The sequence below is a fragment of the Kogia breviceps genome, chromosome 10 (genome assembly GCF_026419965.1).
Source record: "Kogia breviceps isolate mKogBre1 chromosome 10, mKogBre1 haplotype 1, whole genome shotgun sequence".
In the NCBI taxonomy this organism is placed as follows: domain Eukaryota; kingdom Metazoa; phylum Chordata; class Mammalia; order Artiodactyla; family Physeteridae; genus Kogia; species Kogia breviceps.
In genome coordinates this window covers 82,917,574-82,935,463 of record NC_081319.1, presented here as the reverse complement: position 1 = coordinate 82,935,463, position 17,890 = coordinate 82,917,574, and the positions used below count along the sequence as shown (strand labels likewise).

The 17,890-nt window shown below is 43.8% G+C and overlaps 1 protein-coding gene across 1 annotated transcript in view; it reads left to right on the top strand.

The window, feature by feature from the left end:
- The window catches only part of PKHD1 (PKHD1 ciliary IPT domain containing fibrocystin/polyductin), a 420,109-nt gene that overhangs the window by 9,580 nt on the left and 392,639 nt on the right, over positions 1-17,890 (top strand). Inside the window, exons 6-15 of the mRNA XM_059075914.1 lie at positions 3,005-3,083; positions 5,253-5,327; positions 6,342-6,406; positions 7,691-7,730; positions 8,588-8,658; positions 9,982-10,083; positions 10,885-10,980; positions 14,200-14,341; positions 16,386-16,500; positions 17,483-17,761. Coding sequence (XP_058931897.1) covers positions 3,005-3,083; positions 5,253-5,327; positions 6,342-6,406; positions 7,691-7,730; positions 8,588-8,658; positions 9,982-10,083; positions 10,885-10,980; positions 14,200-14,341; positions 16,386-16,500; positions 17,483-17,761 — 1,064 coding nt within the window. The remainder of the gene's footprint in view (positions 1-3,004; positions 3,084-5,252; positions 5,328-6,341; positions 6,407-7,690; positions 7,731-8,587; positions 8,659-9,981; positions 10,084-10,884; positions 10,981-14,199; positions 14,342-16,385; positions 16,501-17,482; positions 17,762-17,890) is intronic.

The window sequence follows — 17,890 nt, the reverse complement described above, 5'->3', positions numbered from 1 at the left end:
ATAATAACAAACCTTTATTGACCCTTCCTGGGAGTCAGGTTCTGTTCTAAGCTTTATTATTTATATTATCTCATTAGATCCTCACAACACCTGATGATATAGGAACTATTATTATTTCCATTTTGGAGGTGAGGAAATGAGGTACCAAAAGGTTAAGTTTTTTGCCTAAAGTCGTAATGAGTGGTACAGCTGAGATTTGAATGCAGACAGTCAGATTCCAGAGTGGGCCCATGTACTTTACATTTTATTTTGCGTTGAGCCAAGTTGGGTACCACTTGGAAGGCCATTAACCTTGGTCCTGACCCTCAGGGTTTGTTTATGAGTTAGAGAGCACACTTACATGCAGAGACTAGGAGGATAGAAAAGAAGAGAGAGAACGCTGGGAGGGTGGTCGTAAAAGGAGTTGCAACTAAGAAACAGGTTCAGGACCTGCCAAGCCTGCCTTAAAACTAAATAGTAAACCGAGCTGGGATCACATATAATTTGCTGTCTGATTCTTGACAAATTCCTACATCATTTTCAGGTTTTATTTGTTCAGGGTTTCCAGATGGTATAAGTATGGGAATACAAGTTGCTCAATTTTTACATGTGGTTGCATCTCAATGCATAAACTGATCTAGTCGTTTCGAACGGTTCAAGAATGTCAAAATGAATCTGAGTCACTGAAGTGTCTGTACTTTTGGTGTGTGTGTGTATAGACACAGATGATGTATGTGTGTATTTAAATTACATGCTGAAGAATATGAATTCGGCCTTGTCTTATTAAGGCCTGTTATTCGCAGATCTGTTCCTTTCCATTCATCTGAATAATCAAGAGGTGATCATGTTTTATTAAAAAGAGCTGTGGTCTGTGAAAGTCACATGCCGTCATTTTGTATGCCCCTGCTCCGGTGTTGTTAGAAAACTCTCGTTTGGATGGCAGAAGCCTTGTTAGGGTGAGGGTTGAGGAGGAAAGCCCGCCGTGCGAGGTGTGACATGGGGCATCAGCTGGCACCCAGATCTGTCAAGCCCCTTTCTCCCGCCCGGTTTGAGTTCTGCACACTGTCTCCTCCACCTTCGGGGAGAACGGTTGGTGGCTGGGCTGGTTGGAGTGATCCCTCGGGCAGGATCCACAAGGCTGCATCTTTGAAATCGCTTGCCAGACGATTAGTCTCATCTCCTTTGGGAAGCCTGCCCAGAGTAGCAGGCAGGGAAATGGGGGAGGTGGCAGAGACAGGAGAGCTGTTTTGTGAGCCGCTGAATTCCCATATGCGGTTAACAGTCCTCCACTGTGAGGCGGAGTCCCCCCTCGCCGACCAGCACACGGTCTGGCTTAGCCATTTGTCAGCTGCTGTTTGTTGGGCTTCTTTGTTTAGAAACAAAACAAAAACTCCCAGGAATTCCTAGTTTCTATAACCTGTTATTCGTTTGTAAAATTGTGCCCATCACTTGTAGAAATCATGCCTGCCAAAGCCAGGAAATCTGTCGGTTAGCCCTAGTAAAATGAAGAATTATTTTGCTGGCTGGCAACAGTAGCCGAGACCTTCAGACTCTGGGCTTCTGCCAGTTCCACAACCTTTGTCTAAGTCACTGAACTTCCTCTCTTTCTACCCGCTCTCTGGTCCAGGGTCCGCCATACTTCCTGGAAGGTTTCCACTGTTTTAGGGCCAGTCATCCAATGACTGCAGATAAAAGTCACTTCCTATTAATAAAACACATGCACAGGATATAGGGAAGCATTACTTCTTGCTCATGTTCTTTCGTGGCCTGAAGTGTAGCCATGAAGAGACCCAAAGTCCTCTGAATTCAGTGACCTCATGAGCCTCAAAGATGCCCTCTTCTCGTCTATTTGTGAGGTTTTGCCTCATTAACCAACACCTCTCTTACCTCTCAGTGTTGTGATGCTGGAAGAGTACAGCCTTGATGGTTAAATTCCGTAATGACTTGGAAGGCACACACTTCCACGTTGTGGGGTTGTGTGGTGAACTTTCACTCGCTCTGGTGTGTTTGCTGAAAACCTTGCTTTGTGCATTTCTGTGGAACTGAATTTAGGTGTTTTTCAACTCTGGAGGAAAGCAACTCATGTAGCATCAGGTATGGGCCCCAAACTCTTTCTGAGAAGGGGCTACTCTAGATTTCTTTCCCAGATCCTCTGAGCAGAGAAGGTGGGGGTAATGCTGAGAGTTCCCCCTGATGAAAGGGGGTTGTTGATGCCTGCGTCCCCATTATTATGAACTCGAAAGAGGTCAGTATCAAGGAAAAACCTGCTACCCAATGGGAATCCCTACACAGTGCATAGAGGAGACCCAGCAGTGGAAGTCATCCATTTATCAGTGGACAAGGCAGATGCCAACTGTCTTTGGATCCTCATTTTGCCTGCTCTTTGAACGTGAGCATATTTGCTGAATTAATTGCATGTGCAGTAACCCATCCTTTAAGCCATAACTCTGCTGCTCTCTCGTGCTCTTCTTTCTGACTTCCTGTCCGTTTGATTCATCCATGACATTCATCTTTTGTACTCTGAGATACAGAAAGAAGTTTAGTATCTTTGAATATCTATCCAGATTGTGTGATACGAACTTCCTCTTATCATATGTGTCCAGAGGAAAGTCTCATGAAGCATGGAGCACCCCTAAAGAATATTCTTTTTAAATCCCGTGTGGGTAGATGGTCTACACACAGTCAAGAGAGTGGAACAAGGCAGTGTGTTTAAATTGGCCCCTCCCTGCCTCCCTTCCTGGGACTGTGAAGAAGCCCTGATATTCGTTCTGTGCTCCATACATACATGAATAAGTCCACAATGGCAATGATTCATTATTTTTGCCTCTTTGATATTTAATATCGATGAGTGGATTATACTTGGTGATCTTTTCCTGTTGTACAGTTTATAAAAATGTATTAATATTCTGAGTCATGGCCAGCTTGGCCATTTTGAGTAGAGGTAACAAAAGAGAAATACAGTTTACGTTATATATTTAGAGTGTAAGCTAAATAGATTAATTGAAAAAAAATCTTTTTCAAACAGGCAACCTTATACATGTGTATGGCTGGATTATCACCGGAAGCTCAGAAACCTTTGATTTTGATGCGGAGTACCTTCATAGGTAAGTGTGTGCTTGTTTCTGTGTTCAGCTAGTGACAGATATGCTGGATTGATTCCTGAGACCAGCTTCCCCGATAACAATAAATTGTAAGCAGCTGGCACGGAATTCCTCTTTTCCTCTTTACGGTTTACAGTCCCTCGTGAGCTGGGCTTCAACAAACTTGGTTAATGTAATTGCGACTGGTCGATTAAGTTGGTCCATTTATTTACCGACAACGAGTCACTCTGGGCGCAGTGTGAGTTGTACTGTAATTGCATCTGTGGATTTTCTTTCTTGATTCTTCCCCTTCTCCCTCTTGTTTCTCAGGCTGAAATAAATTCTTTATAATGACGTGTGAACTCAAAAGACCTCTCTAACATCCTTGTTTGTTATACATTTGTGTATATAGAATTTCTGTTGGTGTGATCAGAGGAATATGTGGAAGAGTTACTGAAAGCCACTGAGTTATTTTTAAGATTTATTTTACTGAAGTATAGTTGATTTACAATATTGTGTTAATTTCTGCTGTGCAGCAAAGTGATTCTGCTAATCCCAAACTCCCAATCCTTCCCTCTCCTACCTCTCCTCCCCTTTGGCAACCACAAGTCTGTTCTTTATGTCTGTGAGTCTGTTTCTGTTTCGTAGATAAGTTCACTTGTGTCATATTTTAGATTCCACATATGAGTGACATCATATGTTATTTGTGAAAGCCATTGAGTTTTTAATGTTTTCTGGGAATGATTAGGATGCCAACATGACTTTTTTCATTGGAGACTTTTAACGTGCAAAGTGGTACTAGTAAATCATCCTTGCCAGGGAAAGGGGAGGACGGGATGGAAAGTGTTGAAGCTGAGGTGTTTGTGGGAAGGAACAGTGGTTACTCAATGTATGAAGCAATTATAGTGAGGATTTATAGGGTAGAAGGAACACAAATTCATTAGATGCTCTGTTGAGAGATGCTACATTCTGTGTCTAATATTTCCTCCACCCCTTGGACAGAATGGGGGGATCCTCATGTTCTGCTCCAAACCTTTGATTCTGTTCTAGTTGAAAAGAACGTGATTTGACAAACTTTCAGGATCTACATTTCTGGCATAAAATAATGGCCAGGGTATTCCCCGGTGGTTCGGTTGTTAGGACTCAGCACTTTCACTGCTGTGGCCCCGGTTGGATCCCTGGATGGGGAACCAAGATCCTGCAAGCCACATGGTGAAGCCTATATATATATATATATATATATATATATATATATATATACAGTAAATCCCCTACATATGAACCTTCAAGTTGCGAACTTTCAAAGATGCGAACGTGCATCTGGTTCCAGCAAGGAACCAGAACCAGTGCCATCAATGTCAGGCATGAGTGAAATTGCAGCTTGCCCTCCGTCTCCTGTTGCTGACGATCCTTCAGCTCTACCATCTCCCACCTCCTCGCCCTCCTCCAGGCAGTTACTCTTCTTGCTTGTTCACTCAATGCCAGCCCCTGTGTGCCAGCTGTTGGACTGTACTACTGTACTTTTCAAGGTACTGTACTGTAAGATTAAAAACATTTTCTTTATTTTTTGTGTTTGTTTTTTATGTATTATTTGTGTGAAAAGTATTATAGTACAGTACTATACAGCTGATTGTGTTAGTTGGGTACCTAGGCTAACTTTGTTGGATTTAAGAACAAATTGGACTTACGGATGTGCTCTTGGAAAGGAACTCGTTCGTATGTAGGGGACTTACTGTAATGGTCAACTTGTCTTGAACGGAAATTACTCTTCCTGTGGAGGATTGAAGCCCCAAGTACATCCTTGACGATATGCCATATTCAATAGTTGCTCCCATCACAGCCTTGGTCTGGGATACAGCCTTTGCAAGGGGGAACAAAGACACAAACTCCTGCATGGCTCTGTGTGAACCCAGTATAGCCAAGGAGGAGATGATGAAGATTTTTCAGGAAAGGGGCAGTGCTCCCTCTGTGGTGTGAAACTGTGGCCCACAGACCAGTGTTATGCACCCTGCTCTTGGGCTGAGGGTCTGATTTAGTATCTCCTTGGGGGACAGTCCCCAGCCACCTGCACTAATGCTCCATAAGTTCAGAGATGAATGTTCATAACAGTGTGTTTCCTCTGGGGTTTTCCAATAATGTTTGTTGAGAGCATTCACTCTTGACTTGTGTCTGTTGTTTCTATTTTGTATCCAGCCCATTGATGTTGGAAGCTCAGGGAGACAAATGGGTCACTCCTTGTTCTCTTGTAAACAGACAGACAGGATGCCGGTGAGTGCCTTTCTTGCCAGCATGTATGCTTTTAGGTTCTCCCACATGGGCATAACACACACACACACACACACACACACACACACACACACACACACACACACACACACACACACACACACATACACATCTACTTTTAATATAAATCACCCATAACTGTTGACTGCCTCATCTTTAGACTTCCTAGAAAAGACACAGTAATTGATTCACAATGCAGCTTGAAGTGGGTTCTGAAAGCTTTCTTGAAAACAAATAGCTGATACTTATGAAGTGTTTACTGCACTAACGGTTTCACATTTAAGGCAAATAATAACCTTGTGAGTACATATGGTTATTAGTCTCACTTTAAAGACGAGGAAACCAAGGCACAGAGAGGTTAAGTAACTTGTCCAATGTCTCACAAAGAGCAAGTGGCAGAGCTCGGGTTTCAACCTGGGCCCGCTAACTAGCCTCCAAAGTTCATCCTCTTAACCACTATACTGTAGCGACTAGCCAGAGAGAAAACAACTAACTTTTCAATATTCAGTTATTTATTAATTACAAGGAAAATTTAGAAAATGAGTGTCTATGTGCTTGTAGTTCAGATAACCAACATTTTGCTGGATTTTCACTTCCCTTTGGACTGAGTGGATTAACCTTCTATACCCTATGGCTTAGCTTTGTGGACTAGCGTTTAGTAGAGCCAAATTCTATAATGTGGTTTCTTACATTTGATTGCTCAGAATTGTTCTGTTTCAGTTCACACTTGCTAATAGATTTTTTTTTGGGGGGATAAGGATCTTGCTGTCCTTGTATAAAATAGATTTTGGAAAGAAAGGACCCAATGGAGATTAGGAGTAGGCAAAATTTTGTGTGTTTGACTGGTATTGATGATAACTCTAGTTACAGTTTTGTTTTATTTTATTTTATATTTTATTTTATTAATTTTTTTTCTTTCCTGGCTAAAGAGCCAGAGCTTCTGAACTGAATTGTCTGGTAATTCTTACCTCTTACCTTTTTCGATTCTTTCCCTAGCTATCCTATTCAGGAAGAACATGGTCTTGGGACTCTGCAGTGCCGTGTGGAAGGCAACTACATTGGTCTGTGTGAGACGTTAACAGAATTTTAAAGTCTTTCTCTGTGTTGGAAAAAAACGATCTCAAGAATTGGTTCTCCTGAAAGGGAACCCTCCTGCACTGTTGGTGGGAGTGTAAATTGATACAGCCACTATGGAGAATAGTATGGAGGTTCCTTAAAAAACTAAAAATAGAACTACCATATGACCCAGCAATCCCACTACTAGGCACATACCCTGAGAAAACCATAATTCAAAAAGAGTCATGTACCACAATGTTCATTGCAGCTCTATTTACAAGAGCCAGGACATGGAAGCAACCTAAATGCCCATCAACAGACTAATGGATAAAGAAGATGTGGCACATATACACAATGGAATATTACTCAACCATAAAAATGAACGAAATTGAGTTATTTGTAGTGAGTTGGATGGACCTAGGGTCTGTCATACAGAGTGAAGTAAGTTAGAAAGAGAAAAACAGATACTGTATGCTAACACATGTATATGTAATCTAAAAAAGATGGTACTGGTGAACCTAGTGGCAGGGCAGGAATAAAGACACAGACGTAGAGAACGGACTTGAGGACACAGGGGTGAAGCGGAAGCTGGGACAAAGTGAGAGAATAGCATTGACATATATACACTACCAAATGTAAAATAGATAGCTAGTGGGAAGCTGCTGCATAGCACAGGGAGATCAGCTCAATGCTTTGTGATGACCTAGAGGTGTGGGATATGGAGGGTGGGAGGGAGGCTCAAGTGGGAGGGGATATGGGGATATATGTATGCATATAGCTGATTCACTTTGTTATACAGCAGAAACTAACACAACATTTTAAAGCAATTATACTCCAATAAAGATGAAAAAAGAAAAGAATTGGCTCTCCTGAGGATGATAATAATAACTGCCATTTGCTGAGAACTCCCTGAGAGACACTATATGAAGCAACTTAAATATAAACTAAATTAATCCTCATATATAAACCTGGAGGCTGGTGGAATTGTTTTTGCTTTACAGGTGAGAAAGTTGAACCTAGTAACCAGTGGAGCAGGATTTATCATGCTTGGTCTAACTCCAAGCCTGCCCTTACCTGCTCTGTGCTTCTACATTTATCCTTTTACGGTTAGAAGTCACCATCGCTGATGGTGTGAGTCTGGAACGTGTTTATTTGGGGCACTGTTAAAGAAATTAACGTGTGGGTGGTACCTTGGTGATCGCCAGAGTCCTTGGGTTTATGGTAGCAGTGACCTGGTCCAGGCAGTTTGTGCAGGTTCCTGTATTAATGTCTGTTTCTTTTTGTTACAGGCTCCCAGAATGTTAGTTTCTCAGTTTTTAACAAAGGAAAGTAAGTAACTGGGAGGAAGCAAATTTATCTTTATCTTACACTGTCTGCTGTTTTGTCTTGCTTAGCTTCTTTAACCTTTTATAATGGAAAATTTTAAATGTACCCAAATAGAGTAGTGTAATGCAACCCCACGTACCCACGTGATTTTTTTTTTTTTAACCTGGGTGAATATAATTGTGTCCTATGCACTCATTCTGAAGCAATGTAAATGGTTCAGTGGGATAATGGTACAGAACTTGGGGAATTGCTTCTTAAATAATTTCATAATACTGGAAATTTAAAACAGTACAGTTCCATAAAATGCTTTGTATCATTCCAGGAAATGCCTTCTTCAAGGTGGAAAGCGTCCAGATTTCATAGTGCTTTGGAGAGATCAATTAGGATTCTGGATTTCTCCTTGCCTTACCTCATGTTCTGACACTATGTCCTTTGTCAGTGTTTTCCTGAAAAGGGCATTGTCTAGCTGATATTAATTTCATTGTGAAGATAGTGACACAGCCCAAAGTAGAGAGATTTGCTCTTTGTCTCTCTCTGTCCCTGTCTCTCTTTTAGGAAGGACTAAAACTAATATCTATTGAGTATCTTCCACAGGCCAGCTCCATACCAGGTCCTTTCACGTTCATTATTCCATGTAATGCTAGTCACACTCTGTAAAGTAATTATTATTATTCCCATATAATTTTCTAGATCAGAAAACAAACTTTGCCGCATTGGCATTCTCTAGTCATCACAGGGAGCTGGTATCGGAACAGCTTTAAAGATCACTAAAGTTAGTGATCTTTCTTTCAGGCAATCAATTTAAAAAATGTAATCCCAGATGCAGTTTTCATCCAAAACACAATTTTGTCTTTTTGAAGGTCAATGGTACACAAGGATGCATGGCTGGTCAGTGCTAAGCAGGACCTTTTCTTGTACCAGACGTATTCAGGTACCATTTCCCTTCATCGTGTATTTCTCACCCCTCCCCTCACTCGGCCCTGGACCTTGGACCCTCCGTCCCTTCTCTCTGGCCATTTCTCTGTGACCATTAACAACTGAAGCTGTCCCTGAAGTCATGGATGGCCCTTTGGTTTTGTATGAGAATAGGTTGCTGTATGAGTGTCCACTTTAGTTACTATATTAAAAGAGGCTTGATCATAGATTTTTATACAAAGTCTAGGGATATAGACAATAAAAGAAAGGGGAGCCATCCTTGTTTTTTGTTCTAAAAGAGTAACAGAAAAGAGATGGCACGAAAAATCTAAAGCACATCTTTGCAGTTATTTTAACATCTCATCTCTGAGCATTCATTCAACAATTTATGACTTGCTGATACAGATGCTAAGTTTGTGTATTCCTATCTGATGAGTAAATCTTCATACAAAAAAAAAATCTGAAAACTGGAAACTTGCATGAAATCGTGAACTCAGTCCAGTAGTAGAAAGCTGGCTACTAAATACGAGTGCTAGATTCTCAGCTTGAATACAGTCCCAAAACCACTTAAAAAAATGTCTGTAAGGTTAGTTCGGATTCCAGAGGCAGCAGAGTCTACCTTTGCCAAAAGTGCAAGAAATTTCCTAAGTCATGGGGCCAATGCCATTCACCCTCTAGGTAGCCTACCTCTGTCAAAGCTGAATTTTGACCCTTGGTTTTATTTTGAAGTGGTAACCATTCATAATTAGCCTCTTTGTACCTTCAGTTTATCAGAGAACATGACTACTCATTCCCCTTGCGGAGAAGAAACTTAGAACTCTCCGAGTTTGATCATAGGAGGGGGAAGGATCAGAAAAAGTTAAATGCTTGGGGATTTGTGGCATATGACAGTGTAACTCATTCTTTTGCTTAGAGCGAATTACAGACTCATATGGGTAAATTGAGACCTCGCCTGGTGCATCCAGAGTTGATTCCTCCATAAAGTGTAACCTACTGTTCTGTGATGTGTAAACAGAGTCCTTGAGGTCAGGAGACAGAGTTCCTAAGGAAGCATCATGGTACACAGGGACTTGTGCTGATAGCATGAGTGACTGCATTTCCCATCCTTTCAGATATTGATCCTGTATAATATATATTATTATCCATATTGTTATATGTGAATCCTTTTCTTATTATATGCACTTTTAAATGACTATTACTAGAAAAAAAATTACAGCTGTTGCTGGTCTTAGAAAGTTAAAGTAAGAAATAAATTATGGATAGCTTCTATGATTATATTATTATCTGGCTCACATCCTGGTTTATATTTGGAAGCTTACTTTTTTTTCCCCTCTTGCAGAAATACTATCTGTGTTTCCAGAAACTGGGAGCCTTGGGGGAAGAACAGACCTCACAATTACAGGGGACTTCTTTGACAATCCTGCCCAGGTTACCATTGCAGGTAACTAAGTTGAAATGGCTGAAAAGAGTTCATAGATTTAAATGCCATAGGATATTATGTGTCTCTTACGGCCTGGAGAGGATAAGGGGGAAGCAATATGTGCCTCTTCCAACTCATCATGGGACCCTGTTCTGAGGTCTTTGACCTGTGTTTACAGCTGCAGGGGTTGGGGGGTGTTTTGGTCCTGCAGCTTGGCAAACATGTAACAGAAACAGGGTGTCCTGCTGCAGACACACTCACAACTCATGGGCAAGTCCCTCAGGTGTCCCCATCTTGGGAGGGAAGAGAAGGAAAAGCACAGCTGCGTCTTCACAAAGGTCTACTCCTTCTAAAAGGTGACCCCTCTCCCTCCCCTTAGCTCTGTCTGAATAAGTAAGAATGGGCAGGCTTTTGCTATGCAGATTCTTCTGGAATGCCCCCTTAGCAAACCCTTTTGTGGAGAACATTTCTAGAACCTTTTGTTCTGTCTAGTGGGATGCTCCTCTATTTGGTGACACCAAGGATGCATGAAAATGTCCTCACACTCTCCTGTCATTTCCTCTCCCCAGCTCAATTCATCTCCAGTGAACGGCATGGCAAGGCATTTTCTTCCTGATTATTCTGAGCAGCCCTGTGTTCTACTGCTCTGCACTCCCCCTTTCTTGCCTCCTTCCACTGAGGTGACAACTTTCTTTCTACTCTCCGCTTCTGGCCCTTTGCCTTGGAACAGGAGCCTGTCTACCTCAGTGTGGTCCTCTGTCCTGCCACATCTGTATCTCCACTGATATTGACATCTGTATCTAATTTAAATGTCCCCCTCAGGCATTCTGTGTGATATTAGACACGTATCTCCCAGGAGGATTGAGTGCACCACTAGAGCTCCAGGTAAAGTGGCAAGACTCTCGGCTCCTCAGGCAGGTAAGCAAGTCTCCACGGCTGGTCTATGATATGTGGTCAGTCTCAGCTGTTTGACTGGCTGCTCAGTGAGCCCTGGGTCCTGAGTCAGAGCTTTCACTTCAGAGAGGCTCTTAGCTTTACTCAGATGCTTGGCAACACTCCTAGCCCCAGCCGGCTGAATGACCAATGCGGTTCAGTGGAAACCACGATCCAGGAAGCCTAGCTGCCATCAAGATGTTGCTATAGTGACTGGTGGAAACCCCTGAGCGGCCTCCTCCATCCTCTGGGTCAGTTGCCCTCCTGCCCACTATTTAAGAAGACAGAGCTTCAGACCATGTCTTCTATGTTCATAGGACAGCTTTAGATGAGGTGGAGGGTGGGTGGGGTGCAATGGGGTGCATTTAAATGTAGTTTCTTCTCCCCTGTGGGTACTGTCTGCTACTCTGAAAAGTAGAGATGTATTGTGATGGGGCCACCAGGTTACCCCTGAAGTGGACAGAAATGGAGGGGGCAAGGGGACAGGTTCCATCTGTCCTTCTGTGTTTGTTTAAACCTTCTACTCCACGGCTGCAGATTGCAAGCGCACCGCGGGAGCACTTTTCTGGAAAGCGTTAGAACAGGAGCTCAGGCTTAGTTAGGGACGAAGGGCAGTTGGCGTGTTGGGCAGCCTGGATTACGGGCTGTCAGTTGGAGCCCTATGTGCCCCGCAAGGGCTATCTTCACCGTTAATCCACAGGCAGGGAGCTTGTCTCCTGAATCTCATCAGGGGAGAAACCTATCTAAAGAAAGGCCATTCGGGTGTGAAAACACATGCAAAGCTTTCGCTGGGAATTCTCCAGGTCCCCCGATCTGCGGTTTTTACTCAGGGAAAGCTCCCATCCAAGGAAACAAAACTACTGTACGAAGCAAGTGATGGAGAGAATGCGCTTCCAGAGTCAGGAAAGAGGGCGCCTGCTCTAGCTACTGGCATTGCGGTAGAGGAATTTCCTGAACACAGCTTTTCTTGATGGTTGATAACGTCCTTTCTGCAGCGCTTTTGACATTTCTTCCATGGAAGTGTGATGGGGCGGGGCGGGCGGGCAGCTGTTAGCAGGCGACCATTATCGCGAGACCTTTAGTGCGAGGCAGTGAGCGCGGTCCGCCCCTGCCACCGGCGAGTCTCATGGTGGTCCGTGGGGCAGAGTGCGGTGAGAGGCGGCTCTCGGCCTTCTCCCTGGGGCCCTCCAGGCCCTGTGGACTTGGGCCGGTGGGTGAGCCTGGGGGCCCTGGGACAGGCTGAGGGCTGTGTCCTGCAGGGCTCCAGAGCCCTCGCCTTGGCCGCGCGCTGGCCGGGCCCAGGCCTTGAGGCGGCAGCGAACCTCTCCCCTCTCCCCACCTCTGTGACCTAATGACAGTGGCGGTCTCCAGGGGTCCCGGTCTGAGGGACCTCGGCCCCCGTTTGGGCAGCCTTAGGAGCCTGAGGGCGTCTGGCTCCCTCAGTGGTGATGGCTGGGCGGGGTCTGGGGACCTGGCCCTGAGGGTGCCGCCAGCTGAGAGCTGCCTCGTCAGCCGGGCTGGGGCACTGGTGGGAGGACCCAGACTGGGTGCTGGACGAACCCTTCCGGGCAGGGTAACCAGCCCGCCAAGGGACCCCCTCCTCCTAGCCTGGGCTTGGACCTCGGAGGGAGAAGGTTGAGCCTTGGGACCTTGTCCTTTCTTGTCAGAACAGAGAATAACATTTGTTTGGTAGGGATGTACAGAAACATCGTTACTTGACCGTGACCTGACTTCAAGAACAAAGGACCTGACACCAAGTAGTTTGCAACAAATAACTGCGCCCCTCCCTCACCTTTCCTATAAAAGGGCTTTGCTGAAGGCTTTCGGGGAGTTTGGGGTTTTTTTTGAAGGCATGAGCCACCCCTCTCCTTGCATGGCCCTGCAATAAACCTTCCTCTGCCCCAGACTGCGAAGTTTTGGTATTGTTTGGCCTCACTGTGTTGGGCACACGGACTTGTGTTCTGTAACAGAAGACAAAGGATCATGTACTGCAGTGGTTCTCAATGGCCTGCAGGGGGCACTTGGCAATGTTTGGTCCTTACACCTGGGATGGTGGTGCTACTGCCCTCTAGTGGGTAGAGGCTGGAAGTGCTGCTGAACATCCTTCAATGCACAGGACAGCCCTTCCAACGGAGTGATCCAGCCCCAAATATTAATACTGCTGAGGTTAAGAAACCTCAAATAGTATGTTAAAATATGCTCTTATTTTTATGCTTATTCCTTATCTGTTTTCCCTTCTTAGGATTTAACAAGGAATAACAATAGTAGTTTAAAATAATAATAACTACCCTAGCTATCCTTTATTGAGTACTTACTATATTTCAGGCTCTTTGTGTATATATTTTAAACTCCCTTAGTCTTTTTCCCCTCCGAATTGTCAAACTGACTTTATTTCTCTCCCCAGCTTTACTGTGATATAACTGACATATAACTCAGCTCCCTTAGTCTTTAGTGCAGTATCTCTGTTTACTATTGGCCCCATTTTGATGAAGGAGAAAACGAAGGCATGAAGCAATTTGCTGAGAGCTACACATCGACTAAGTGGCAGAGCTGGACTCTGAACGCACCCATGTGTGATTCCAGAGCTTTTACCCTCACCCCAATTAGTAGCCAATATTGATCACACATAGGCCTTTGGTCTCAGGGTTTGTTTAATATAAAACACACAAATGAATAAGTACGACATCATTTAGAATGTTATGTAATAGCAGCCTGTCACGTGATTTGCTCCATGGCTACAAATTGAGGCCGTGACCTGTGAAAAATTTAAGGATTGCCAAATTTCTGGGACCCAGGGTTTTAGAGAATAGAATTCCCAAGCTGAACTGAACATTAAAAGAGACTGAAGTCCAGTCCTGGCTTCACGAGCCTTCATTTGCTTTTTTACATTTTCTCGTATCCAGACACTCCCATTAAAAAGAGCTCTTTTGTCTTTTCTGGTCCTCTGAGAATATTTCCCCTTACCGCTTCTTGTCAAGCCTCTCTTTCCAAGAGCTTAAATCCTACATCAAGCAGTAGTTTCCACTTTCTAGAACATTTGTATTATCTATAGAACATCTCACATAGCTACTCCATCTGTGTCTCAGTTGACTCACTTTCTAGATAGTTCCTGGATCACCTTCACTCTGTAATCTGTAGTAAAGCAGTTCCCCTGCTTGGGGGAGAAGTGCCCTCTGATGCTTATGAGGCTTACATGTCTTACAGGCAATCGAGGGCTTCTCTTTGAAGTTGGATACGCGGCTGAGGGCTTGGACCTGACCGAAGCCACCCCTGGGTACAGATGGCAGATTGTCCCTAATGCCAGCTCTCCGTTTGGATTTTGGTCAAAGGAAGGGCAACCTTTCAGGTATGTTGTAGGAAAAGTGGGGGTCCATATCACAAGTGTCTCTACTGGCCTAGGTGAGGCTAGGAGACAGGTAAGTAAGCAATGAGATTTTCAGGGGAAAATTTAAAATATCTACTAATTCAACAGCAACAAAGTTTGACCGCTGTTCTCAGCTGGTGTTGGTTACGCTTGTGGACCACAGGCTCTTTATGGGTACACACTAGATTTTGATCAATAGGTAAAATTTATATTTTCTACAGCTTAGTTTGAAATCTGTTTTGGGGAGGACTATTCATCAGAACATTGATCCAGGTAGTCTAGGAAGCTCGGCAGAAAGCAGGGCAAAACTTGCCACAGGAACGTGGTTAAGATGTGAAACTAAAGAAAGACTCGAGAATTTGCCCTTTGGGTATATGAGGGAGCAGAGGCTGGGCAGCCGACAGTTCTGCGGGAACAATTATCCAGTGCCAAAGGTCAACCAGATGGCTGGTATAATAGCAGGGGAAACTCCAGTGGGCTCTGGAGACACTGTTTTCTATAGTGGTGACTGCAGTGTGATAAAGTTTTTCCTGCTTAGTTTAGTTTTATCTTTTTAATCCCTTCAAGGATGTGGCCAAAATTTCTCATGTTTTGATGTGGGCTTAAAAACATGGAAAGTTAGAGAATTGTGGAGACACACTGTGCTCTAAGGTGTGGACTCAGGTGACTGAATCCTTTAGGTGTGATGGATCTCTTCTCCTTTTGAAACTCTCTCAAAGAGGTTGGTCATGACTCCTGAGTGTGAACTCTAGCCAACCTGTGACCTCTTTCAAGGCTTTGGCCATTTTATTGAACTTTTTTCTTTCTTTCTTTTTTTCTTTTTGGCCATGCCGCACGGCATGAGGGGTCTTCGTTCCCCAGTCAGGGACTGAACCCGTGCCCCCCTGCAGTGGAAGCATGGAGTCTTAACCACTGGACTACCAGAGAAGTCCCTTGGCTATTTAAAACTTCAATTTAGTTGTGAAATGGAAGGCTTTGTTCTCTGTTCAGGGAATTTCACACATTGAAAAAACCAAGTAGGGAAGGAAATCTGAACAGAGTAGAGTTTCTATTGTCTTGGAAGCCATACTAATTAGATATCTAACCACCAGTATACATGGTTTTAAAGTGGCGCTCTCTCTCTCTCTCTCTCTCTCTCTCTCTCTCTCTCTATATATATATATATATATATATATATATATATATATATATATATATATATATATATTTTGTGTGTGTGTGTGTGTGTGTGTGTGGCACCTAGTACTGTGTCTTTGTCATAGTTTTTGAGGCTCATCAGTAATGTTCGAAGGAAAACCTTTCAGCTATATTCAGTGTGTGCAGGAGTGTCAAGGAGAGTCAGGCCACCTCAAAGGACAAAAGAATATTTGGACTGTCTGGTATGACCTGTAGGGTATGTCTCTCTAATTGCCATTTCGAGGAGCCACAAACCAGAGAGTAACTCTTTCCATTCTTTCTGCCATTTGTTTCTATAAAATTCAAAAATTTTAAATGAAAAACTGAAGTATTTATTGATTGAAAAATTATGATCATGATGGACCTTTACACAGTTACTTTCAAAACTATTATCAGAAAAGATTCTTGGTATTCTTTGTATCTAGACCAAATCTGTGCAAACTCTGATTGGTGATCTCTCTTTATTTGTAATAATGAAAATAATATTTACTATTGATTGAGTTCCTACTCAATCAATCAGTGCAGAGCCTGGCTCTGCACTGGCTGTATTAGGTGAGTGATCTCCGCTAAGCCTCCAGGCAAACTTACGCTGGACTACGACTTTCCCAAAGACGACAGGACTGCTCAGGGAGTTGTGCCAGTGCAAAGAGATGGGCTGAGGTACTGAGCCAGGCAAGCACCACAGGAAAAGCTGCATCCAGAGGGCTTTGGCCAAATACGTGGCGCAAGAGTCAAGAGTTTCTTCCTCATTGCCATAAAGACAAACAAGGTCCAAGGGCACCATTTTTTGGGTCGGTGATTCTGGACTTGGTTGCCCTCACTTCTTTCTCTGTGTTCCCCTGCTTTCCAGAGCACGGCTCAGTGGGTTCTTTGTGGCCCCAGAGACAAATAATTACACTTTCTGGATCCAGGCTGACAACCAGGCTTCCCTGTATTTCAGTCAGTCGGAGGACCCAAGGACCAAGGTATACACCTCCCTCTCGTTTTCCTTCTTCTGGTCCCCAGTCCTTAACTCCTGAAAAAACCCCAAACAATCACAATGAAAGCTCCCATGTTCTAGTGACAGTTGTAACATGCCATTAAGCAACCAGAGATTTTTAACGTTTTGTTTTTTTGTGTGTGGAGGGTTTATTTTTTTATTAAAGTTTTTTAAAAAAATTGAGATATAATTGACATGATTTTAATTGTTGAAAGAGAGCTTGGCATGTTTATTGAGGTCTTACTGTAAGCTGGGCATTATGCTACAGCTGTTATACACCTTGTTTCTAACCTTCACAAAATCTTGTGAGCTATGTCTCTTTATCTCTGTTTTCCAGATAAGGGCAATGAGGCTTAGAAGGATTGAATGGCCAATCCAGGGCCACTGGGATAATAAGAGGCATATTAAGAATTCAAACCAAGATTTGTCTGACTCCAAAACTTGCATCTTTACCACTAATTCTGGGTAGGGCTGTAGTTAGTTTTATGCAGGAAATTTCTGATCAGCTTTGGAGGATAAGGAAAAGTGTTTTAACAAACAGCCAAAATTAACTAGTGCCATTGAGAAAGAAACACAGTATTTCCTCTCAAATGATGAATATACTTCTATGAAATTGCTTTGGTAGTTGGCTAGAGAAACATCATAGATTTTGATGCAGTCAAGTAACATTTAGGTTTCTCAGAGGACTTCATACAACTTTACCCACAGCATCACGTAAAGCTAGGGTTTCAGGCTGTCTGTTTCAGCTCTGAACATGGACCATCCAGCCTCATCTGAATACTGTGTAATTGAGAAAGAGAGAGAGAAGAACGGCTGGAGAAACATACACAGGCGCAGGTCTTCACTTGCTGGAAAAGGCAGACCAGCCCCCAAATCCCTGTTAAGTAGCTGTCGAGACACTTGCAGTTTGGAAAAGAGAGAGCCGGCAGCTTCATAGTGCTGGTCCTGATGTGTTGATTGGGGTGCAGGTGAAAGTGGCCTCCATCACAGTGGGCACTGCTGACTGGTTTGACTCCTGGGAGCAGAATGGGAGTGGAGAGATCTGGCAACAGAAGACCCCCAAGCTGGAGCTGCTCGGGGGAGCCAGGTACTACCTGGAAGCAGAGCACCGAGGGAGAGCCCCCAGCAGTGGGGTGAGGATTGGCGTCCAGATCCACAACACCTGGCTGAATCCCGAGGTGGTCAGCACGTACATCCGGGAGAAGCATCAGATCCAAGCCCGGGCCCAGAGACTTCCGGAAATCCAGGTCTCCGTGTCTTCCCTGTCCCATGGGGTTAGGTTCAGGGGGTGAACTCTGCAAGGAATATAGTCCCGCCTAGTGGAAGGATCGCTGGCTGGGAGCCAGGAGACTTGAGCCGTGATGATAACTGCTGCC